Below are 26,005 nucleotides of genomic sequence, written 5' to 3' on the forward strand. Positions count from 1 at the left end.
AGGAAGGGTTTGGAGGGATATGGGCTGGGTGCTGGCAGGTGGGACTAGATTGGGTTGGGATATCTGGGTTGGACCGAAGGGTCTGTTTCCACACTGTACATCTCCATGACTCCATAAATCCGAAAAGCTCTGAAATCCGAAGGCTTTCTTGTGAAGTTTTTTTCTCATTATCAACGGTGTGTTGGCATGCAAACAGTTAACCCAACTCCACACCTACTCGATGCGTGTCACTCAGGTGCGATGTGTGGGGGCATGGCCTGACGTTTCAATTCTGTTTCAGGGCCTGGTTTACTCACAGTAAGTCTGTTCTTTGAGAAGATTTTTAAAAAGTTCACCATCAAACTGTCACTTAATCTGAAATTCAAAAAGTTCTGAATTCCAAAATCCAGCTGGTCCCAAGCATTTCGGATAAGGGATTGTGCACTTGTACCGACAGATTCAAGAACAGCTTCTTCCCCGCTGTTAACAAGTTTATGGACGGACCTCTCAGATATTGGAGTGATCTCTCTCTGCACCTTCTCTGTAGCTGTAACATTATATTCACATTCTGTTCTATTACCCTGATATATTTATGTAAGGTATGATTTGTCAGGTTAGCACACAAAACAATAATTTTCACTGCATCTCGGTACATGACAATAATAAATCAAATCAAATCAAAAAGAAAGAGCCATGCTATTGATGATTTCCATCTTGTCTCCATCAGGAGAGAGGGAGAAAGCGAGGACCGCAGATGCTGGAGATCTGAGTCAAGAGTGTGGTGCTAGAAAAGCACAGCAGGTCAGGCAGCATCTGAGGAGCTGCAGAATCGACATTTCGGGCATAAGCCCTTCATCAGGATGCTGCCTGACCTGTTGTGCTTTTCCAGCACCACACTCTTGACTCATCAGGACAGACACAAGAATGTCAAAACATCAAAGGGAACAACAATTTACACCGCACGAGACACCTGTTTACTTTGCTTCTCATGCTTTATAAATGATTGTTCCCTTTGAAATTTGGCACTCTTGTCACTCTGTCCTGAAGAGTGCAGGATGAAAAGGTTCGACAGCAGGAATTTCCTATTTGTTTTAAACAGCTCTTACACCCTGCCTTATCCTCAGTGACTGTTTGTAAAAAGTTGCTTTCCGAATTCCTGACTGGATTTCTAATAGGTAAAAACAATAACTGCAGATGCTGGAAACCAGATTCTGGATTAGTGGTGCTGGAAGAGCACAGCAGTTCAGGCAGCATCCGAGCAGCAGTAAAATCGACATTTCGGGCAAAAGCCCTTCATCAGGAATAAAGGCAGAGAGCCTGAAGGGTGGAGAGATAAGTGAGAGGAGGGTGGGGGTGGGGAGAAAGTAGAGAGATGTGGAAAACCTATTCAAAGCAGGCATCCTTGCAAGAGGATTCGCAGTAGGGTTAAAATCAATGAGGTAAAAACAATGACTGCAGATGCTTGAAACCAGATTCTGGATTAGTGGTGCTGGAAGAGCACAGCAGTGGATTTCTAATAGTAATGTCTTGGAGACTGGGGGTCCCTTGCAAACGGAAGTTTCCCAGCATTTCCTGCACAGCCTGAGACTTTGTTTAACTGCTCCCCAGGGAAACCAAAGGTCATAAAGGATCAGCAGAGTCATCAAGGTCAGACTCTGACAATTTATTGGGTGCGTACGGTTTCAGAAAATAACAAGTTTTTGTTCTTACAAAGAATGGTTAAACCAGTCTCAGATAAAGGCAGTCATTCTGCAGTAAACATAGGGAATGCTGGAGAGGCTTACAGAGGAAAAACAGACGTAACATTTCGAGACCAATACAAATCATTATCAGTTCTGAGGTAGAGTCATACCGGCCTGGAAACGTTCATTCTGTTTCTCCCTCCACACATGCTGGCAGACCTGCTGAGTTTCTCCAGCACTCTGTTTCTTTGCAAGCTCCTGCATCTGTGTGATATTGCCTTTCGGAGAGTCATCCTGGGGTCATGAGAAGCTTCCCCCCCCGTGCACACTGACCCAGGGGTTCAGGCAGACGCTGGGCACTGCACAGATCATCAGAGGAAGGTCTATTAACGGGATTAGGTGGGAGTTGAAAAATGTGTGGTGCTGGAAAAGCACAGCCGGTCAGGCATCATCTGAGGAGCAGGATAATTGACGTTTCGGGCATAAGCCCTTCATCAGGAAGGTAGGGTGGGGAGAGAAGGGGGCTGAAGTGGGCCAGGTGGGAAGTATTTTCGAGAGAGGGAGGGGCCAGGGAAACAAGGCCAGCAGTTTCTTGGTGAAGGACTAGGAGTTTGAGGGGAGAACAAAAACAGTTACTAACAAAGAGGGCAAAATATCAGGAATGAACCCCACACCACTCCAAACTGCCTCTTCGCCCCCATTCGAGAGAACAGCTTCAGGATCATTAAAGTGTTCGGATCTGCAACTTGTATTGGAGTAGGGATGTCATGCTGCAGTTAGATAGAGCCTTGGTGAGGCCACACCTTGGGTACAGTGTGCAGTTCTGGTCTCCTAGTCTGAGGAAGGACATTCTTGATATTGAGGGAATACAGCAAAGGTTCACCAGACTGATTCCCGGGATGGCAGGACTGATATATGAGGAAAGACTAGATCGACTGGGCTTGTATTCCCTGGGATTTGGAAGTATGGGGTGGGGGGGGGGGGGTTCTCTCATATAAAACCCTGGTGGGACTGGACAGGTTAGATGCGGGATAAAAGTTGGGGACGTCCAGAACTAGTAGTCATAGTTTAAGAATAAGGGGTAAGCCGTTCAGGACTGAGATGGGGAAGAATTCTCCCCCACAGGAAGCTGTTGGGGTCAGTTTGTTCGATATATTCAAGAGAGAGCTGGACGTGACCCATGCAGCTAGAGAGATCAAGGTGTATGGAGAGAAAGGGGGGGATTGCATGATCAGCCATGATCATATTGAATAGTGGTGCAGGTTCAAAGGGCCGAATGGCCTACTCCTGCATCTATTTTCCATGTTTCTATGCCTCATGAACTAATGCATCATTACTAAACTGCCGCTTCTTTAACAAACTGAATAAATTACCTGAAAATTGCTTACAAATGGCTTCTTGGGGAACTGTGATCACAAATCCCGAGACTCTAGGGAGAGGTAGAACCAATGGGTGTAAACAAGTACACTCAGTACTTACTAAATACCAAGAGCGTATCGGGGAGACGCAGTTTCAGGAGGGAGGGTCTCCCATTTCTGCTGGAGGTGGGGAGGAATTTCATCCCTCGGGCGTGCGGTGTCTGGGGAATTCTCTTCCTCAGCAAGCACTGGAGACTGGGCCAGGGACTCTAGTCGAGGTGAGTGGACAGGTTGTCTATCATCTTATTGAATGGCGGAGCAGGGGAGAGGGGCTGAATGGCCTGATCTAATGATCTTAAACCAGGAAGCAGGAAGGAGATGTCAGAGTGCACATTCAGTGCAGGGGACCCTCTTTAAGACATAGAATTGAATTGAATTAGCGTTATTGTCACGTTTACACAGATGAGTACAGTGAAACGGTTTTAAGAATTCCCCTTGTGGATAAAGGTTCCCAGGTACAGTCCTTCATGAAAGAAAAGAGAGAATAAAGAAATGAACCACAGGCTGGAGGTCAGGGGGTATGGGGTATGGGGGTACGGGGTCAGAGGGTATGGGTTGAGAGTATGGGGTATGGGGGTACGGGGTCAAGGGGTAAGGGGTCGAGGGGGTATGGAGTATGGGGTCAGAGGGTATGGGTTGAGAGTATGGGGTATGGGGGTATGGGGTCAAGGGGTACGGGGTCAAGGGGGTATGGGGGTTGAGGGTACAGGGGTCAGGGGGCACGGGGTCAGAGTGTATGGGGTCCGGGGGTACAGGGTACAGGGTTGGGATGTAATTGGCTTAGATCGTACAAACTTTGAACTGGAGTAGGCCATTCGGCTCACGAGGCTTGTTCCATCACACAGTTACAACCAAGGGGAGACCCCGACCCCACTTGTGCTGTGTCCCTCGGTATGAGGCCTACCAAAGACTGACAGCCTCCTGAAAGGAAAGTTATTTTCCCTCACCGCTGTCTGAAACAGCACAGCCCTTTGTTTTAAACCATGCCTTTAGTTTGGAGATTCCCGCAGAAAGAGAAACATCCTGTCAGTGTCGACCATGTCAAGCGTCCATCTCCCCCATTGGTTTACATTTCAATCCCACCTCTCGGTGGGACCTTTCTCACTGGAGCCTCGGAGGCTGAGAGGTGACCTTAGGGAACTTTATAAAGTCATGAGGGGTATAGAGAGGTATCTTCCCCAGCGTGGGGGATTTCAAAACAAGGGGGCACATTTTTAACATGAACGGAGAGAGATTTCAAAAAGATATGAGGGGCAAATATTTTACACAGAGGGTGGTTCGTGTGTGAAATGAACTTCCTGAGGAAGTGGTGGATGTGGGTCCAATTAGAATGCTTAAATGACATTTGTATAAGCACATAATTAGGAAATGTTTGGAGGGACATGGGCCAGGAGGTGAGGATGGTTTAGTTTGGGATTATGATTGGTGTGGACTAGTTGAACTGAAGGGTGTGTTTCTGTGCTGTATAACTCTGTGCAGCCTTAATCTTTCCTCAGGAGACAATCCACAGGGAGCAGTCTCGGAAACCTTCTCTGAACTGGCGACATGTTGTCAGTGGTTAGCACTGCTGCCTCACAGCACGAGGGATCCAGGTTCAATTCCAGCCTCAGGTGACTCTCTGTGTGGATTTTTCACATTCTTCCCGTGTCTGTGTGGGTTTCCTCTAGTTTCCTCCCACAGACTAAAGATGTGCAGGTTAGGGTGAATTGGCCATGCTAAATTGCCCGTAGTGTTAGGTGTATTAGTCAGAGGGAAATGGGTCTGGGTGGGTTACTCTTCAGAGGGTTGGTGTGGATTGGTTGGGCCGAAGGGCCTGTTCCCACACTATGGGGAATCTAATCTAATCAAACTGCTTGCAATATAAGTCTCTCCTTCTTAATTTAAGGTGTCCCATATCACGAGGGTCTGGATTAAAGTTGACTACAAATTCAAGAGAAGAGGGAAACTGAATTCATCTCTGGAACCAACCAATGTTGCTCAGCCAGTGGGACCTTTGCTACGATTCAAGCTCCCGTTCAACATTCCTTGTTTTTTGACAGGTTTTCAAACAAGGGTTTAAATCAAAAATCCTCACCAAAACATATGAAAATTACGTGGATAATTTCCACGCTTCCCCTCGATAATCGAAACACAATTGTGGTTAGAATTTGTCAGCATTGGTCCCACAGGTGGGAAAGAGGAGAAAGGTTGGCCCACGTTGTGAAGTGATACTCGCTCCAGGATTGGGGAAGTCTGGGCAGAGGTGATGGAGAGTTCTGGTGTGGAGCTGTAATGGGAATGGGCACTCACCTGTTCACAGGTGAACTGACCCAGCATGAAGTCAGGACAGTAGAGGGAGTTGCACAGCGTGTTACGATAGGCAGCCGCGTGGAGGCTCTCCAACATTCCTGCCGAGAGAGTACAGACAGCGCATCATCGATCAAACTGAGCTCTCGCCAGCATTGAACACAGAGGCCTAACCTTCCAATCCTCCCTTCCCATGACAAAGCCACAGTGAACCAGCAGGGGGCAAAAGGGAGCGATGATAGCATAATGGCAATGTACTGTACTGGACGGATGATCCTCATGGGCCAGTGATATGAGCTCAAATCCCGCACCAGCGTCTGGAATTCATTCAACAAGTAAATCCGGAATGTAAAAAGACATGCTGGGATCTTATCCTCTGACTGCTTGCCTCTCTTCTATGGCCTTGGAGAGGGAGCACACAGTGCCCATCCATACCTTTAGAGAGGGGGATACCATGCTTTATTTCCAGCTCCACATTGATTTAGCCGCTCCCCACTTCTGCGAGTTTGCACTGTCCATAACAAGGAGAAAGTGAGGGCTGCAGATGCTGGAGGTTAGAGTCGAAGAGTGTGGTGCTGGAAAAGCACAGCAGGTCAGGCAGCATCCGAGGAGCAGGAGAATCGACGTTTCGGGCATAAGCCCTTCATCAGGAATGAGGCTTGTGGGCCAGGGGCTGAGAGATAAATGGGGTAGTGGTGGGGCTGGGGGGGGGGGAAGGGAGCTGAGAATGTGATAGGTGGGGGGGGTGATGGTGATAGATCGGAGAGGAGGGTGGAGCAGATAGACGGGAATGAAGATGGACAGGTTCAAGAGGGTGGTGGTGCCGAGTTGGAAGGTTGGATCTGGGATGAGGTGGGGGGAGGGGAGAGGAGGAAACTGGTTAAATCCACATTGATCCTGTATGGTTGGAGGGTCCCAAGGCAGAAGATGACGCATTCTTCCTCCAGGCGTCAGGTGGTTAGGGTTTGGCGATGGAGGAGGCCCAGGATCTGCATGTCCTCAGTGGAATGGGAGGGGGAGTTAAAGTGATCGGCCACGGGGGCGATGGGGTTGGTTGGTGCGGGTGTCCCAGGGATGTTCTCTGAAATATTCCGCAAGTTGGCGTCCTGTCTCCCCGATGTAGAGGAGACCACATCAGGAGCAGCAGACACAGTAGGTGACATGTGTGGAGGTCCAGGTAAATCTCTGTCAGATATGGAAGGATCCTTTGGGGCCTTCAATAGAGGGGAGGGGGGAGGTGTGGGTGATGGTTTTGCAATTCTTGCAGTGGCAGGGGTAGGTGCCAGGAGGGGAGGGTGGTTTGGTGGGGAATGTGTACCTAATAAGGGAGTTGTGGAGGGAATGGTCTCTGTGGAACATAGATGAGGGTGGGGAGGGAAATATATCCCAAGTGGTGGAGTGTGTTTGAAGGTGGTGGAAGTGGCGGAGGACGATGCGATGTACACGGAGGTGTTTTGGAGCATATCAGCCATGATGGAATGGCAGAGCAGACTCAATGGGCTGAATGGCCTAATTCTGCCCCTACACCTTATGAACGGGAACTGAAAGGGGTCAAAAAATGATGGTTTTTAATGTTGTTGACAGACAGGGAGGAGGGGAACAGATGGAGAGGGTACCCGGAATAAGGAACAAGAGAGTGGTAATGTTAATACAGGGAGATATATAGATGCAAAATAGGTGTTAATAGTATGTGTGAAAAGTGAAAAATAGGTTGGCTTTTCTGGGGCTCAGGTCAAGGCCAATTCGGGACAGGCAACAAATACTGGGTCTTGCCAGTGACGCCCACATCCCATTCAAAAATAAACAAACAAACAAGATAAATACACCTTGGTAACATTTCCTATTTGTGTCAACCTGGAGGCCAACCTTCAAAGGTGGCTGTTTGGAGTTTGAGAACCTTTCAGCTCTCAAAAGGTGGCCTGTTGTCATTCTGAACTATTCCAAACAGAAACACTGTAGCTCGCTGCCCAATCACTTTGACTCACTTCTCTGCAGCTGATGGTATGCTATCTCTTTCTCTACTTTCAGGCGATCTCTGATGCTGGCCACCTCCCAGGGTCTGAACTCAGGGGCTAAGACTATGGCGCTGAGGTATTCCATCAGGTCGTCACTGAGGGGTGGAAATTAACAGCAGCATCAGTTCCAGGGAGCCGGGTGTGCCGACATTCAATTCTCCCAACTTCAGACACAATATCTCTCAATAGATCGGCTCCGATTCCTCAGGATTGTATGACTGGAAACCCTTGGGAGTTGGCAGTTTTTTTTTCCACAGAGTGTCAATACTCAGGTGGATGCCAGAACTGTGCCTCAAAGGTTGACATTCCAACACTGTCCAGCCAGCCACTGTATCCTCAGACATGCTGAACTCTGCTGCTCAACTCCTGACCCAACTGCTCACTGACCTACATTAGCCCCCAGCTCTCTCTCTCTCTCTCTGACCTACATTAGCCCCCAGGTCTCTCTCTCTGACCTACATTAGCCCCCAGGTCTCTCTCTCTGACCTACATTAGCCCCCATCTTTCTCTCTCTGACCTACATTAGCCCCCTGCTCACTCTCTCTCTGACCTACATTAGCCCCCAGCTCTCTCTGTCTCTCTGACCTACATTAGCCCCCAGCTCTCTCTGTCTCTCTGACCTACATTAGCCCCCAGCTTTCTCTCTCTCTCTCTCTCTGACCTACATTAGCCCCCAGGTCTCTCTCTCTCTCTGACCTACATTAGCCCCCATCTTTCTCTCTCTGACCTACATTAGCCCCCATCTTTCTCTCTCTGACCTTCATTAGCCCCAGCCCTATCTCTCTGACCTACATTAGCCCCCAGGTCTCTTCTCTTTCTCTCTGACCTACATTAGCCCCCAGCTCTCTCTCTCTCTCTGACCTACATTAGCCCCCAGCTCTCTCTCTCTCTTTCTCTCTGACCTACATTAGCCCCCTGCTCACTCTCTCTCTGACCTACATTAGCCCCCAGGTCTCTCTCTCTCTCTCTCTCTCTGACCTACATTAGCCCCCAGCTCTCTCTCTCTCTCTCTGACCTACATTTCCCCCAGCTCTCTCTCTCTCTCTCTCTCTCTGACCTACATTTCCCCCAGCTCTCTCTCTCTCTCTCTCTCTCTGACCTACATTAGGCCCCAGCTCTCTCTCTCTCTCTGACCTACATTAGGCCCCAGCTCTCTCTCTCTCTCTCTCTCTCTGTGCCCTACATTAGCTCCTGTATTTCTGGCCTCTTCCAAATTCCTGATTTTCATCGCTTTATCATTACTACTGAGCTGCCTCAATCCTAAGTTCTGAAATTTCACTCCTAAACTGCCCAAACTCTTACATATTTCTCTTCCTTTATAAAGCTCCTTTAAACCTGCATCATTGAGCAGGGCGTCATCCACATCATTCCTTTTTCTGTCACTCAACGCCAAACATCCCATTCAACGCCACCGTGACATATTCATAAAACACCCACGGCCACTTCCATCTAGAAGGACAAGGGGGCAGCAGATATGTGGGAACACCACCCCCTGCAAATTCCCCTCCAAGCCCCTCACCATTCTGACTTGGAAATATCTCGTGTTGCTGGGTCAAAATCCTGGAATTCTCTCCCTAAGGGCATTGTGGGTCAACCCAGAGCACTTGGACTGCAGCGGTTCAAGAAGACAGCTCACCCCCACCTTCTCAAGGGGCAACGAGAGACCGGCCTGTCGTTCATGGCAAAATGCCAGAGAAAAATATTTTTTAAAAGGATATCTCATGAGGTTTTGCTACAAGGTCATGTTGCGGCTGTACAGGACATTGGTTAGGCCACTGTTGGAATATCGCGTGTAATTCTGGTCTCCTTCCTATTAGAAAGATGTTGTGAAACTTGAAAAGGTTCAGAAAAGATTTACAAGGATGTTGCCAGGGTTGGAGGATTTGAGCTACAGGGAGAGGCTGAACAGGCTGGGGCTGTTTTCCCTGGAGCGTCGGAGGCTGAGGGGTGACCTTATAGAGGTTTATAAAATTGAGAGGCATGGATAGGGTGAATAGGCAAAGTCCTTTCCCTGAGGCCGTGGAGTCCAGAGCTAGAGGGCATAGGTTTAGGGTGAGAGGGGAAAGATATAAAAGGGACCTAAGGGGTAACCTTTTCACTCAGAGGGTGGTACAGGTATGGAATGAGCTGCCAGAGGATGTGGTGGAGGCTGGTACATTTACAACATTTAAGAGGCATTTGGATGGGTATATGAATAGGAAGGGTTTGGAGGGACATGGGCCGGGTGCTGGCAGATGGGACTAGATTGGGCTGGGATATCTGGTCGGCACGGACGGGTTGGACTGAAGGGTCTGCTTCCATGCTGTACGTTTCTATGACTCTATTAAAGATGAACGTTGAACTCCACATTGAGAGCGTTATGTGAAGGTTTGGTCTCCTTATCTGAGGAAGGACGTTCTGGTGACGGAGGGAGCCAGCAAAGATCTCCCAGATTAATTCCTGGGAAGGCAGGTCTGGAGCGTGGGTCGGTCAGGACTATATTCACTGGAGTTTAGGAGAATGAGGGGAGACCTAGAAAATTCGAACAGAATTAAACAGGATAAACACTGACCGGGGAGACCAGACCCAGGGGTCACAGTCTAAGGATACGGGGTTGGCCATTTTGGACTGAGCTGAGGAGAAATGTTTTCACCCAGAGAGGGGGGAAACCTGGGGAATTCTCTCCAACAGAAAGCAGTTAAGGCCTAATCGTTGAATGTTTTCAAGAAGGAGGTAGATATTGTTCTTAGGGATAAAGGCCTCGATGGGGAGGAAGCAAGAAGAGGAGCCTGAGTTGGATGCGATTGTATAGAATGGTGGAGAAGGCTCGAAGGGCCGAATGGCCTACTCCTGCTCCTTTTTTCAATGACTTGGAGATGCCGGTGTTGGACTGGGGTGTACAAAGTTAAAAATCCCACAACACCAGGTTATAGTCCAACAGGTTTATTTGGAAGCACTAGTTTTTGGAGCGCTACTCCTTCATCAGGTGGTTGTGGAGAATAAGATCGTAAGACACAGAATTTATAGTAAAAGTTTACAGTGTGATGTAACTGAAATTATACATTGAATCCTGGTCTGCTTCATTATATAATTTCAGTTACATCACACTGTAAACGTTTGCGATAAATTCTGTGTCTTATGATCTTATAATCACCTGATGAAGGAGCAGTGCTCCAAAAGCTAGTGCTTCTAAATAAACCTGTTGGATTGTAACCTGGCGTTGTGGGATTTTTAACCTTTCTTTGATGTTGTTGTTGCCTCTGAACAGCAGACTGACTGAAGGACAGTCCAGGGAGCAGGCAGAAAGCCCCTGTGTCCTGTTCTGAACAAAAGCCCTGCCGAGATGGAGGGAGTGGGGAGGGTATGCTTGCTGGCTGTAATGGCACCAGGGTGGGACTCCTTACTCACATCGAGTCGCGCAGACATCCCACAGTGTACAGCATCAGGTCCCTTGTGGAAATCACCCTGAAGAAAGCACACAGTCAGAAATGTTAGTGCAACAGGCAACCCATCTCAATCATTCTGCTTCATCACCATGCCTTTATATTCCCTCAGTGTTCACAATGCTGGTCATAGACACCCAGGAACCAGCAGCACTCTGAACTCCAGTGGCCATTGTTCCCCATGGTTGGTCTATGGAAGGACCAACAAGCAAACACTAATGTTCATCTTGAAGCCCAGTCCGCAAATATTCAGAAAAGACTTCCTGCAAAATCAATATAGGTACCTGGACATCGACCAGAGAAGTGCGTGCTGGTCTGTATCACACACTCACACATTTCCCTCCCCCCGGCAGTTAGAGACATAGAGATGTACAGCATGGAAACAGACCCTTTTGTCCAACTCATCCATGCCGACCAGGTATCCCAACTTAATCTAGTCCTACCTGCCAGCACTTGGCCCATATCCCTCTAAACCTTCATAATGCATGTTTCTGTCCAGGTGCCTCTTAAATGTTGCAATTGTACCAGCCTCCACTTCTTCTGGCAGCTCATTCCATACACGTGCCATCCTCGGTGTGAAAAAGTTGCCCCTTAGGTCCCTTTTAAATCTTTCTCCTCTCACCCTAAACCTAGGACCTCTAGTTTTGGATTCCCCGACCCTGGGGGAAAAAAGACCTCGACTATTTACCTAATCCATACCCCTCATGATTTTATAAACCCCTTCAAGGTCACCGCTCAGCCTCCTGCTCTCCAGAGAAAAAAGATCCTGGCCTATCCAGCTTCTCCTTGTAACTCAAACCTTCCACCCCTGGCAACGTCCTGGTAAACCTTTTCTGAACAGTCTCTTAACTTAATAACATCCTTCCTATAACAGGGCGACCAGAACTGCACACAGTACTCCATAGGAGGAGTCACCAACATCCTGTACAATCTCAACGTGACTTCCCAACTCTGTACCAGCCTTTAAATCACCAAACAAAGACAAGCACTTGTGCCTGTGCGAGGCTGTTGAAACATTTAACATGGATGGGAAAACTTTAAAAATACGTGTAGAATTGCAGCAATAGCCAGAGGAAATGAACCAAAAGACAAATCCATAGGAGCAGTGTGGCCATGAGAAGTTAGGAAAGGAAGGGGATAGAATGTTAACTCGGCCAAGCAGCAAGGGATGCTGGGTACACTGGCCAAATAAGACTCTGAAATCACAAGATCCACACACCAGACATACTGCAAACACAACAGCCAGGAGGTAATTATATGAGCTTAATGTAAAAGGCAACAGTTATCCCAGACAGATAACAAACCTATCCATTACACAAAGGTGGGCACAGACAGAATGGTACTGGGTCCTGCTACACAAAGAAACTAACAGTAGCTCACCATCCGAATGACTGACTATGTTTCAAACTATTAATTGTGCCTCCCTGATGGCCAAAACTATAGAAAGTTCCAGGAAACCACCATAAAAGGTATAAAAACAGGGTTCGCCCACAGACGAAACTTTCTTGGACCCTCTTGGACCTTCTGAGGAGACGAGCATCGCTAAAGGCAGAGCACCCACTGACCGTCCAGAGAGAGAGAGAGAGAGAGAGAGAGAGCGAGAGAAAGCAGTTTCGCAGAGATACAGCCACAGAGTCACTGCATAAATCTGACAGGGAAATATTGTAAGATAAAGGGGCTGAATGATATTGTTTTGTAGTAAAAGCTATTTTAACTTGTTTCATAATAAAGTCGGGACTGTCTGACATTGGTACCGACTTGTGTTCGTCGTGGTTTGGTTGCTTCAGTATTGTGGGACACCTAGGCAAATCCATTCGGAACATTCTGATTAGAGTTATCTAACGTGTTTAAGGAGGAACTAGACAGCAGACAGGAGTATGGAAACCATGGGATCCCTACACTGCAGAAAGAGACCCTTTGACCCATTGGGTCTGCACCAATCCTCCAAAGGGCATTCCCCCCAGACCCATGAGACCCTGCATATATACACTATACACACAATATATACACTATACAGTTTATACACAATACACACTATACATACTATACACACAATATATACACTATACAGTTTATACACAATACACACTATACATACTATACACACAATACATACTATACACACTATATACACACAATATACAATATACACACAATATACACACAATATACAATATACACACAATATACACACAATATACACTATACACACAATACAAACAATACTCACTATATACACAATATACACAGAATACACACAATATACACAATATACTCACTATACACAACACACACAGAATACACACTATATACACTATACATACAATATACACACAAAACACATTATACACACACAATATACATACAATACACACACAATATATACACTATACACAGTTTACACACAATACACACTATGTACACACTATACAACTATACACACAATACAAACAATACACACAATACACACTATACACACAATACACAACATACACACAACACACACTGCATTCGACAACTGATGAAGGGGATGAATCGAGCTTCATGATTCAGGAAAAGCTTTAAGGGAGAGAAATGCTTACCGTAGGGATCCCCCAACAGCTTCAATCGCACGGGTCAGTTTGAATGGACTGGCTTTCTTGGAGGACTGTGAAAGGGTATCATTGTATAGTTAGCACAACCGTGGAACTATGTATCTGCTTGGCACAGTATCTGATCGTAAAATTGGGAGATTCGAGTTCACGGACTAGGTGTTGAATGAGAGAGAGAGGTGTCTCTAATGCAACAAAGAGAGTGCAACATGCAAATAAGCCAGCTCTCCAGATGTTGCCGCAGGGCTCTCTGCACTGTAACACTCCTGGCACAGGCTGTGCTGGATGAATACTCTGCATTGTATAGATCAACTCAGCTATAAATAAACCTTCAAATGAAGAAAGCTCAATGTACCACATTTGGATGACCCAAGGATATGATTACAGTAGTTAGGCACCATCGGGTTTAGCGTCTACACTGGTCACAACTCAGCTTTGGGAACCCATCACAGACTGGATTTATGGGTTAGTCCAGTCCCCAGGATTAGGGGATGTGCAACGAATCATAGAATTGCTACAGTGTGGAAGCAGGCCATTAGTCCATCAAGTCTATACCAACCCTCTGAAGATCTTCCCACCCAGACCCACCTGCCTTCCCATCCTCATAACCCTGCATTTCCCATGGTTAGACCACCTAGCCTGCACATCCCTGAACACGATGTGGCAATTTAGCACGGCCAATCCACACTAACCTGCACATCTTTGGACTGTGGGAGGAAAACCAGAGTACCCCCACGCAGACACGGGGAGAATGTACAAACTCCACACAGTCGCCCGAGGCTGGAATCGAATCGGAGTCCCTGGTGGGGTGAGGCAGCAGTGTTAACCACTGAGTCACCGTGCTGCCCCAAAGGAGGAGACTAAATTGGTAAATTTGGCTTATTTACATATGTTTTTTTTTAACCAAAAGAAGTCCATTTCTGATGGCCTTAAAATGAATTTGCACCTCCCCAGAGTATCATTAGGAAGGTGATGGCCTAGTGGCATTAGCACCATACAGTAAACCCAGAGACCCAGGTAATGTTCTGGGGACCCAGGTTCCCACCCTGCCCCTGCAAACGGTGAAATCTGAATTCAATAAAAACCTGGCATTAAGAGTCTAACGATGACCCATTGCCACCTAGTGTCAGAGAAGGAAATCTGCCATCCTTACCCGGTCTGGGCCTACCCGTGACTCCAGACTCACAACAACGTGCTTGACCCTGAACTGCCCTCTGGGCAATTAGGGTTGGGCAATAAATTCTGACTCAGCCAGTGACGCCCTCATCTTGTGTACGAATGAAGAAAAATTCTATCCCTTGGAATGATCCCTGCAACAGCATCATCCAGTTGTTAACCATGAGCCTCTCCAGAACAAATAGATTTTAAAATATCTACTCAAATGGAATCTGCAATGACCTTTACAAACATAGGTTTACAGCAGGAAATGCCACTTTATCATTTACAGGTTGACCACTTATGTACTGTAAAGGAAAGCCATAACTGGTTATAGAACAAAGAAGACATAAAGATTTATAATTTTTGCAAATGCCTGGAAGGGCACTTTGTTAAAGAAAGCAGCGAGGGAGATCTTTGGCCTAACATTGATAAAATCCCTTAACAATGGCGCAGGGCAGAAGCAGGGGAAGGTTGGAAAGGACGTAAGTCCCATTCCTGGGATCCCACTTCCTCAAGGGACATCCGTAAGCCTGGAAGAAAATAGGTCATTCAGCCATTTGAGCAGTAGAATCGTGTTACACTTCCTCTGGCAGCTCCTCATATTACATAAGGAGCTGGCACAATTACAGCCATTATCCATCAGCAATGCACATACCCGACCAGTGAGAGTGGAGGGAGCCCCGTTCACCACTGGCTGGCACTGGGTCACGATGAAGACACACTTACCAAAACATCACGGCAAATCAAGGCAGGCAATGTAGAATCAGTGTCACAGAGAAGGCTATTCAGCCCATCTGATACGTCCCAGCGTTTCTGTCCCCACCACCACAAGTCCCTTTGTCAGCTCCATTTGTTCCCACCCCTGTCATTCTCACCGATATTACACAGCTTGGTGGGGGCGGGGGTTGGGTCTCTGTCCGTTGCATGTTCTCACGGACTGGCAGCGTTCTGGGCTGGGGCCAGCATCTCCTCCCCGTCACTGACTGCATTTTGAGGGCAATTAACAGTCCACCATGTGGCTACGGGTCTGGAGTCACATAGAGGCCAGGCCGAGTAAGGATGGCAGATTTCCTTCCCTTTATTAGTGATCCAGGGTGGGGTGGAGTGGGGGTACATTTCACACCAATCGCTGATAATTTTCATGGTCACCATTACTGACACTGTCCTTTATTTCCACACGTGTTAATCAACTGAATTTAAATTCCAAACCCCTTCTGTTGTAAAGATGATACTCACCATGTTGGATGCCACCCTGAGGCAATGGGAGATGCCCAGGTTTCCAGCGTCTTCATATCGACTCCCGGCCTTCAGAAAGATGCCCACTTTGGCCACTGGGCTGTAATTCTCCAAGGCAGCGATTACCAGACCGTTGTGGAGTTTAGTGATCTGGGAAGAGGTGTGAAAGCAGAGACTTGTGGTGCGTGAGTCAGACCCAGCAGCATTACTCCCACACAGCTCCTCTCTGACCCCACGGCAACAAGTTGCAATCATCAACTTGCACCTCTTAGCTTCAGACACAGTGAGGGTTAACCTGGGCCTACAGTCACCATTTGGCAGAGAGAGCTGCAGGTCTCACAAGCCACACGACATAATAGGATGGAAAGAGAGAAAACAGGAGGAGTAGGCCATTCAGCCCTTCGAGCCTGCATACAATACGATCATAGAATCCATACTGTGTGGAAATAGGCCCTTCGGCCGAATAAGTCCACACTCAACCTCCGAAGAGTAACCCAACCAGACCCGTTCCGCGTACTCTCCAGTTACCCCTGACTAATGCACCTATCCTACATATCCCTGAACACTATAGGTAATTTAGCACGGCCAATCCACCCTGATCTGCACATCCCTGAACACTATGGGCAACTTAGCACGGCCAATCCACCCTGGCCTGCACATCCCTGAACACTATGGGCAACTTAGCACGGCCAATCCACTCTAACCTGCACATCCCTGAACACTGTGGGCAATTTAGCATGGCCAATCCACCCTGGCCTGCACATCCCTGAACACTATGGGCAATTTAGCATGGCCAATCCACCCTGGCCTGCACATCCCTGAACACTGTGGGCAATTTAGCATGGCCAATCCACCCTGGCCTGCACATCCCTGAACACTGTGGGCAATTTAGCATGGCCAATCCACCCTGGCCTGCACATCCCTGAACACTATGGGCAATTTAGCATGGCCAATCCACCCTGGCCTGCACATCCCTGAACACTATGGGCAATTTAGCATGGCCAATCCACCCTGGCCTGCACATCCCTGAACACTGTGGGCAATTTAGCACGGCCAATCCACCCTGGCCTGCACATCCCTGAACACTGTGGGCAATTTAGCACGGCCAATTCACCCTAACCTGCATATCTTTGGCCAATCACAGCTGATCATCCAAATCAGTCCTCTGTTCCCACTTTGTCCCCAGTAGCCATTTGATCCCTTTAGCCCTAAGAACTACACCTAACTTATTTTATGAAGGTAATGCTTAACTTTTTATTTAAACTTTGTCTTTTTTACTACTTTGTTCCTAAGTTTTTCGTCCCTCAGAACCTTTGCATCTAAGATGGTGTTGAGAAAGTCTATAGCTTTAAAACTTGTCCTTACACATTTGTCTAAATGTAATGTTGAATTATAGATACATTTGTTGTGCACTAGAAAATAAACAGGACAGGCAGGGAGATGGCAGGCCATAATACAGGGGGAACCCAGGATGTGCAGAAGATAAAATCATCTGTTCTCACCAAATTATAACAGGGTGCACTGAGGCAATTAAGACCATTTGCCTTAACATCGGTGCATCTGTGTAAACAGGATATCAAGTGATAACATTCGCGGCTGTTCCCTTGTGAAATTAATGACCGTGTTTGATTCTGATCTCGGACTCAGCATCATCTTGTAAGCATGTCAAAAGCCTTGTAATGATCAGTCAGGTCCTACCAATTATAATGGATTCCTATTTCCCTTGAAAGTTAGGCAGACACAGAGGGTAAAGCATTTTTCTGTTACAAGTCCCTGACTTGAGAGTTCAAAAGGACACCTGAGAGAGAGAGAGAGAGAGAGACAGACAGACAGACAGACCAAGGGACCATGTTAGCGCTGAGACTTCCGAAGCTAGTAGAAAATTAATGGGCGGCACGGTGGCACAGTGGTTATCACTGCTGCCTCACAGCGCCAGAGACCCAGGTTCAATTCCCGCCTCAGGTGACTGACTGTGTGGAGTTTGCACATTCTCCCCGTGTCTGCATGGGTTTCCTCCTACAGTCTAAAAAATGTGCAGGTTAGGTGAATTGGCCATGCTAAATTGCCCGTAGTGTTAGGGAAAGAGGCAAATGTAGGGGAACAGGTCTGGGTGGATTGCGCTTCGGCGGGTCGGTGTGGACTTGTTGGGCCGAAGGGTCTGTTTCCACACTGTAAGTAATCTAATCTAATCTAACTCTTTGTGCTTACTTGCTATGGACAGGGGGCCAACACAGTCATTTGGGCTCTGCTGACGCCTCAGCTAAATATATGGATACATGATTGATAAACGTACAGACCTGTATATACAAATGATAAATTCTGATCTCTGTATGCAAATGTTTACGTATGTATGGCATGACCAATTGTACAGATCATCAAAATATTTATGAATAAAGTATATTTTTGAAATTTAAAAAAATGATATCAGACATGTGAGCTGTGCAAGGTTACCTTATGACCTCTTTCAATGTGTTCAGACTAGTACTTCTTTATGATAGGAACTTATCTCACTAACCGACACCTGACTTGGCTGGATTTGTTTTTCCCACCTGATGGATGGCTCAGGGGCTGTAGGAGTGATCAGTCAAGGGCCCACAGACCTGTCAATTAACTTCCCTTCCTTATGAATGATTGCCTTTCTTATGTAGTCTGTCTAGGGTGGCACGATGGCTCAGTGGTTAGCACTGCTGCCTCACAGCGCCAGGGAACCGGGTTCATTCCCTGCCTCGGGCGACTGTCTGTGTGGAGTTGGCACATTCTCCCCGTGTCTGTGTGGGTTCCCTCCGGGTGCTCTGGTTTCCTCCCACAGTCCAATGATGGGCAGGTCAGGTGAATTGGCCATGCTAAATTGCCCATAGTGTTAGGTGCATTAGTCAGAGGGAAATGGGTCTGGGTGGGTTGCTCTTTGGAGGGTTGGTGTGGACTTGTTGGGCCGAAGGGCCTGTTTCCACACTTCAGGGAATCTAATCTAATTTTAAAAATGCAGTGTTTTTGTAAACTTTTTGTATAAAGGAAGCCAGTTTGTAACAGAAAAGTGAGAGCTCTTAAAGGAAGAGCTGGTAGCCTACTCTCCTGAAGTTTCAGATCCTTAGCTAACCTGCCTTATAGATGTCTGTGTTATGTTGTAACAGTGATGCTATTGATTAATAAAGGAGAAAACTAAAATTAAACTAAACTGTCTGTGAGATGTTTTTATTCCAGACTTCCAGAGAGTACGATCTCTGGGACAAACCAAGAGAGGCTTACAGGTCTGAGTCCATCAGAGGTTCCCCGGGCTGTCTCAAATGTCTACTTTAACAGTGTCGTGTGTGGTGACGTTGGACACTTTTCACTGTCCTCCTGTGCTTCAGTACATGTGACAGTAAAATTTCAATCTGACTCCTTCTGGGAGCACTTCAGAGAGGGCTGCATTGGGAAATTTTGAGGTAAATCCCTAAAATCTGACAGCAAAGCTCAAAACCACCTGTTTTGGCTCAAGGATAAGTCTTCACACTGTGGAGAGTACGGCTGCTTTTTCTCAAAATGATTAGATTACTCAATTAGATCAGATTACTTACAGTGTGGAAACAGGCCCTTCAGCCCAACAAGTCCACACCGACCCGCCAAAGCGTAACCCACCCAGACCCATTCCCCTACATTTACCCCTTCACCTAACACTACGGGCAATTTAGGATGGTCAATTCACCTAACCTGGATTGTGGGAGGAAACCGGAGCACCCGGAGGAAACCCACGCAGACACTGGGAGAATGTGCAAACTCCACACAGAGAGTCGCCTGAGGCGGGAATTGAACCCGGGTCTCTGGCGCTGTGAGGCAGCAGTGCTAACCACTGTGCCACCGTGCCACCCATTTGATTGCCGTGGGAACTTACAGGTCCATCTCAGAGGCCAGAGGGCGCCTGGGTTCAACGTCACGTCTGACAGGGCAGCATTCCCTCCTTACTGCACTGGGACTGGGAGCCAGAATTTGACTTTGACTTCAGACACGAAGCCACAACCTCTGGGTGAGAGAGAATGCTACCCACTGAAACAAAGCGATTGGCAATGACCCCACATCCCAGAAATCACAAGGACCCGAGGTAAGACCAAGTCACTGCAGCTGCTGCAATCTGTACTGAAAACTAGGGACATTTAAGCGACTTTTGGATAGGCACATTGAAGTTAGTACAAGAAAGGGTATGTAGGTTAGTCAGGTCTGAGAGTAGGATAGAAGGGTGGCGCAACATTGAGGGCCGAAGGGCCTATACTGTGCTGTAATGTTCTATCTTCTACGTTGTATGTTCTATGAAAATTAAAAAGGCTGGAAATCACAGCAGGTCAGACAGCACCCGTGGAGAGACAGCAAGCTAACGTTCCAAATGACTCTTCATCTGAGCTGTTCCCTGCAAGGACCCTGCTCCCTGCCCAGCTCTGTTGATCTCTGGGCCTCACCTCTTGGGTGACCCGACCCTAACCCTTTCCCCCGTCTTCCAAACCCGTTGTGGCCATACCAGACCCAGACTCTTCAATCAGATTCACTCCTCTCTGGTCGTGCAAGCTCCCTCTGCAATACACTCCCCATAACCATTTAGCTCCCAGTACATTTGGACAGGAACGATTCAGAGCAATATGGGCCAAACACAGGCAAATGGGACTAGTTCAGATTGGGTCGGCACGGACGAGGTGGGCCGAAGGGCCCGTGTCCATGCTGTATACCTCTTCCCCTCCTGAATCATAGAATCTCTACAAGTGTGGATAACAGGCCCTTTAGCCCAAGACCACACCGAAGAGTAATCCACCCAGACCCATTCCCCCTACCCTATATTTACCTGCGACTAATACACCTAACCTATACATCCCTGAACACTATGGGGCAATTTAGCATGGCCTATCCACCCTCACCTGCACATCTTTGGATTGTGGGAGGAAACTCACACCGACACAGAGAGAATGTGCAAACTTCACACAGTCGCCCAAGGTGGGAATCGAACCTGGGTCCCTGGCGCTGAGAGTCCAACCACTGAGCCGCCGTGCCATCCTGTTTGTATCCCAGCTCTTCACACCCGTACAGTTTCAGAGCTCAGAGATTTATTTTAGAATTAGAGTTAGCTCTATGGTCACGTGCACCCACGTGAATACAGTGACAGGTTTACAAGTCGCCACTTACCTCACCATCTTAGATACCAAGGCTCTTTCATTGTACATGAGCAGCCCTGCATCAATAAACCTGGTGATTTTGTCAGGGGTCATGGCCATCTTGTGCTTGGAACTCCGTCATGGCAACAGGCTCCCAAGGCGACGGGAGGGGTCACCATCATCCGTCCCTTGGTGACCCATGGGAGTCTTCGACCCCCCCCCCCCCCCCCGTGACTGAGCTCACATGGTGGAGGCTTGTTTTGGGAAGGGACTGGACACTTCTATCGGGAACATGCAGAGAGGAAATTGAAGGAACGGAGGACGTACACCTGTCCACCCCCTCAAACACCCTCTCAGCCCCACGTGGGGCAGAATCTGTCCACAAGTTCCCTCACCAGAGAACTGCTGGAGGGGTGAAAGGGTGTTGATGTGTGGACACCAAAGGCTTATCTACAGTAAGCTAGACCACTCCTGGATTTACAATCTTGGGGGCATGGTGGCTGAGTGGTTAGCACCGCTGACTCTCAAAGTCCAAAGATGAGCAGGATTGGCCACAGGAAACGTAGGGACAGGGTACGGGGATGGGACTGGGTGGGAGGCAGTTTAGAGGGTCGGTATGGACTCAATGGGCCAAATGGTCTACTTCCACACTGTAGGGATTCTATGATTCTCAGAGCTCGGTGGATGTGGCAGGGAGGGGAGGCAAGTGAGTGTCCATCCCGAGGGACCACTGAAGAGAGAGAGAGAGGGAGGGATGGAGAGAGAGAGAGAGGGACAGAGAGAGAGAGAGAGAGAAAACATTAAGAAGTTACACCCTACCTCGACATCCTGAGGGTTAAGTTTTACGCAGGAGTCTGGACTCTTCATGCCTTTAAGTGGATGTGTGAGGGGTGTGATGAGCACTGGATGATACTGCCTCTGAAAACACAGTAGGAATAATGTGGGCAGGTCATTGCTGCAAAGGCCAAACAAGACGGTGAAACACAAGTTGAAATTCAAAGTCTCCTCGAGGTCATCACTCATATTCGCACGGTGACACTTGGATTTAAAATGACTGCCCACAAGTTCCCTCACCAGAGAACCGCTGGAGGGGTGAAAGGGTGTTGATGTGTGGACACCAAAGGCTTATCTACAGTAAGCTAGACCAATCCTGGATTTACAATCCTGGGGGCATGGTGGCTGAGTGGTTAGCACCGCTGCCTCACATGCCAGGGACCGGGGTTTGATTCCAGCCTCAGGCAACTGTCTGTGTTGAGTTTGCACATTCTCCCTGTATCTGTGTGGGTCCCCTCCGGGTGCTCCGGTTTCCTCCCACAGTCCCAAGATGCGCAGGTTAGGTGAATTGGCCATGCTAAATTGCTCATAGCATTAGGTGCCTTAGTCAGGGGTAAATATAGAGGAGGGCAATGGGTCTGGGTGGGTTACTCTTTGGAGGGTCGGTGTGGACTTGTTGGGCCAAAGGGCCTGTTTCCACACAATAGGGAATCTAATCTAATCTAAACATCCAGAACAATGGAAAATCCTGACTCACTTTCAGGAGATACAGACATGACCAAAATCACAATGTGCAAACTCCAGGCAGACACTATGTGCCAATATGGAGCACAATTATTCGTCTCTGCAAATTATGTAACCCACATTGAGCCTTCAATGGCCACAAACTGCTGACAGTTCAGATGTGACTGCAATTCAGCAACTTGCATTTATATTGCGCCTTTTTGACAGAAGGAAAACATCAGCGCGGCGTGACAAACAGAATTAGATCATGTAGAAAGTGAGGACTGCAGATGCTGGAGATCAGAGTTGGAAAAAAAACTGTGGCACTTGAAAAACATAGCAGGCCAGGCAGCATCCAAAGAGCAGGAGAGTCAATGTTTCGGGCATAAACCCTTCATCAGGAACGTGGGATCGGGGTGGGGGGGGGGGGAAAGAGGGGGCTGAGATAAATAGGAGGGTGAGGGTGGGATGCGGGAGGGGGGGTGAGCTAGCTGTGAAGGTGATAGGTCGATGAAAGTAGTGGGGTGATGGTGGTAGGTCGGAGGGGAGGGTGGGGCAGATAAGGTGGGAAGGAAGATGAACAGGTAGGACAGTTCAAGAGGACAGTGCAGAGTTGGAGAGTTGGATCTGGGATGAGATGGGGGGGAGGGGGAGAGGAGATGAGGAAACTGGTGATGTCAGTGTCGATGCCGAATTTGATCAAGATCCATTTTTAAGGAGATATTTGGACAGGTCCTGGTTAGGGAGAGGTTTTACGATTGGGTCTTTGAGAGGTGGTGAATTGGAGCAGTCTGTGGAGAATATTCTGGAGCCTCGTGACCGGGTCACTGAAATGGCTGCCAAGGATAGAGTGATTAAAATTGAGAGATGTACGAGAGAGACAGCTCAGGGACCTGGCTGTCTGAAAGTGAACATGCTGGTGCAGCTAGCAGCTTGGAACATTGGTGCAGGAATAGGCCATTCAGCCCTTCCTGCCTGTTCTGCCAGTGAGGTCATGGCTGATCTGTCGTCTAAATCCGTACACCTGCCTTTGGTCTATACACCCTTAACACCTTTGCTTAATTAAAAAAAATACCTGTCTCAGATTTAAAAATTAACAAATAACCCAACATCCACTGCCGTTTGTGGAAGACAGTTTGAAACATCTTCTACCCTTTGTGTGCAGAGGTCTAACATCTCTCCTGAATAACCTGGCCCTAATTCTCAGATTAAACCCTCCGTTTCTAGAATCCCCAACCAGTGGAAACAGTTTATCTTTATGTACCCTGTCTTTTCCTGTTATTACCTTGCAGACTTCAATCAGAGCACCCCTTAACCTTCGAGAGAAAACAATCCTAAGTTGTGTAATCTTTCCTCATAACTTGACTCCTGATGTCCAGGTATCATTATTGTAAACCTATATTGCACTCCCTCCAATTCATAATTCCTTTATCATTAGAATATTTGAGTACAGGGGTGGACGTCTTGTGTCAAACGTATAAAACTGCACATGGAGTATTGTGTGCAATTTTGGTCCCCTTTCCCTCAGGAAGGAATACTTTCCATAGAGGGAGTGCAGCTGGGGTTCAGCAGACTGATTCCTGGGATGGTGAGGAGTGATTGGACTTGTATTCTCTAGAGTTTTGGATGAATGAAGAGTTGACTTCACTGAAACTTAACAAAATCCTTGAAAGGTCTGACAAATGGATGCAGGAAGGACGTTTCCAAAGGCAGGTGGAGCAAGACCAAGAGAACAGAATGTCAGAATGAGGGGCAGATTGAGTTAGGACTGAGAAGAGGAGACTTATCTTTGTTCAGAGGGTGGTGAATCTTTAGCAATCTCTACCCCAGAAGGTTGTGGAAACTCAATCACAGAAAATATTCAAGATTGAGATTGACAGAAGGGCTTTTGCCCGAAACGTCGATTTTCCTGCTCCTCGGATGCAGCCTGACCTGCTGTGCTTTTCCACCACCACTCTAATCTAGACCGTGATTTCTAGATATGAATGACACCAAAGATTATGGAGATATTGTGGGGAAATGGTGTTGAGGTGGACGGTGAGCCATGACTTAGTATACCACAGAGGGGCTTAGAGGGACTGAGTCGCACTCCTGGGTTGTGAAAGTTGTGGGGCTGGAGGGAATTGCAGGCTTTGGGAGGAATGAGAGTCTGGGGGAAGATGGAGAGCTCTCTCACCTGGAGATGAGAGTTGTAAAGCTGACTGTCATTCCTGAGTGAAATTCCCATTGCAGATCCCCCAGAATCTCTCTCTGTCTCAGATACTCCTCTCTAGATACTACAGCCTGCCCTGAACACCTCATACCCCTCCCAGGCACTGGCCCCACCCCCAGACACTGGCCCCACCCCCAGACTCTGCCATCCCAGGCACTGGCCCCGCCCCCAGACACTGCCCTCCCAGGCACTGGCCCCTGCCCCATACACTGCCATCCCAAGCACTGGCCCCGCCCCCAGACACTGCCATCCCAGGCACTGGCCCTGCCCCCAGACACTGCCATCCCAGGCACTGGCCCTGCCCCCAGACACTGCCCTCCCAGGCACTGGCCCCTGCCCCATACACTGCCATCCCAGGCACTGGCCCCGCCCCCAGACACTGCCATCCCAGGCACTGGCCCCACCCACACACTGCCCTCCCAGACATTGGCCCCACCCTCAGGCACTGGCCCCGCCCCAGGCACTGGCCCCGCCCCCAGACACTGTGCTCCCAGGCACTGGCCCCACCCCCAGACACTGCCATCCCAGGCACTGGCCCTGCCCCCAGACATTGAATTCCCAGGCACTGGCCCCACCCCCAGACACTGCCATCCCAGGCATAGGCCCCACCCCCAGACACTGCCATCCCAGGCATAGGCCCCACCCCCAGACACTGCCATCCCAGGCACTGGCCCCACCCCCAGACACTGGCCCCACCCCCAGTCACTGCCCTCCCAGGCACTGGCCCCACCCACACACTGCCCTCCCAGACATTGGCCCCACCCTCAGGCACTGGCCCCACCCCCAGACACTGCCCTCCCAGACATTGGCCCCACCCTCAGGCACTGGCCCCGCCCCAGGCACTGGCGCCTCCCCCAGTGACTGTTCCCTCACCCCAGACTCTAGCCCCACCCGTTTTTAGCCCCGCCCCCTATTGTCAGGTGACCTGGAGCTCGGATCCCCTCAGCCTTCTGCGTGAAATGTCGACGCTGCTGCTCCCGGGGCTCCTCCCCTCTCCCCCCGGGGCTCCTCCCCTCTCCCCGGGGCTCCTCCCCCTCCCCCCGGGGCTCCTCCCCTCTCCCCGGGGCTCCTCCCCCTCCCCCCGGGGCTCCTCCCCCTCCCCCCGGGGCTCCTCCCCCTCCCCCCGGTGCTCCTCCCCCCCGGGGCTCCTCCCCCCCCCCCACAGTTTGTGTTTATTGTTAATATTTTGAAGTTGAGGAGCGGACACTCACGGACCCGCGGAGCACGAGGCGGACAGACCCCGACAGCAGCATCTTCACCTTCACCGGCTCCGCCCCACCCCCGGCCCCGCCCCACCCTCACACCCCGGCCCCGCCCCCTCCTCACCCCGACCCCGCCCCCTCCTCACCCCCGGCCCCGCCCCCTCCTCACCCCCCGACCCCGCCCCCTCCTCAC

The 26,005-nt window shown here is 48.9% G+C and overlaps 1 protein-coding gene across 3 annotated transcripts in view; it reads right to left on the minus strand.

The window, feature by feature from the left end:
- LOC140489241 (cytochrome b-c1 complex subunit 2, mitochondrial-like) overlaps positions 1–25,879 on the minus strand; it is a 48,954-nt gene extending 23,075 nt beyond the window's left edge. Inside the window, exons 1-7 of one of the 3 annotated variants that reach the window (XM_072588567.1) lie at positions 25,822–25,879; positions 21,721–21,819; positions 15,788–15,937; positions 13,385–13,449; positions 10,768–10,824; positions 7,351–7,475; positions 5,369–5,466 (exon numbers count right to left, since the gene is read on the minus strand). In XM_072588567.1, the coding sequence (XP_072444668.1) occupies positions 5,369–5,466; positions 7,351–7,475; positions 10,768–10,824; positions 13,385–13,449; positions 15,788–15,937; positions 21,721–21,819; positions 25,822–25,863 (636 nt within the window). In that variant the 5' untranslated portion in view covers positions 25,864–25,879. Of the gene's footprint in view, positions 1–5,368; positions 5,467–7,350; positions 7,476–10,767; positions 10,825–13,384; positions 13,450–15,787; positions 15,938–20,932; positions 21,047–21,720; positions 21,820–25,821 lie in introns of those variants that run through there. The other 2 variants (XM_072588568.1, XM_072588569.1) reach the window with 2 other exon arrangements.
- Between the last annotated feature and the right edge of the window lie 126 nt (positions 25,880–26,005).

Source organism: Chiloscyllium punctatum, chromosome 18 (genome assembly GCF_047496795.1).
Source record: "Chiloscyllium punctatum isolate Juve2018m chromosome 18, sChiPun1.3, whole genome shotgun sequence".
Classification (NCBI taxonomy): domain Eukaryota; kingdom Metazoa; phylum Chordata; class Chondrichthyes; order Orectolobiformes; family Hemiscylliidae; genus Chiloscyllium; species Chiloscyllium punctatum.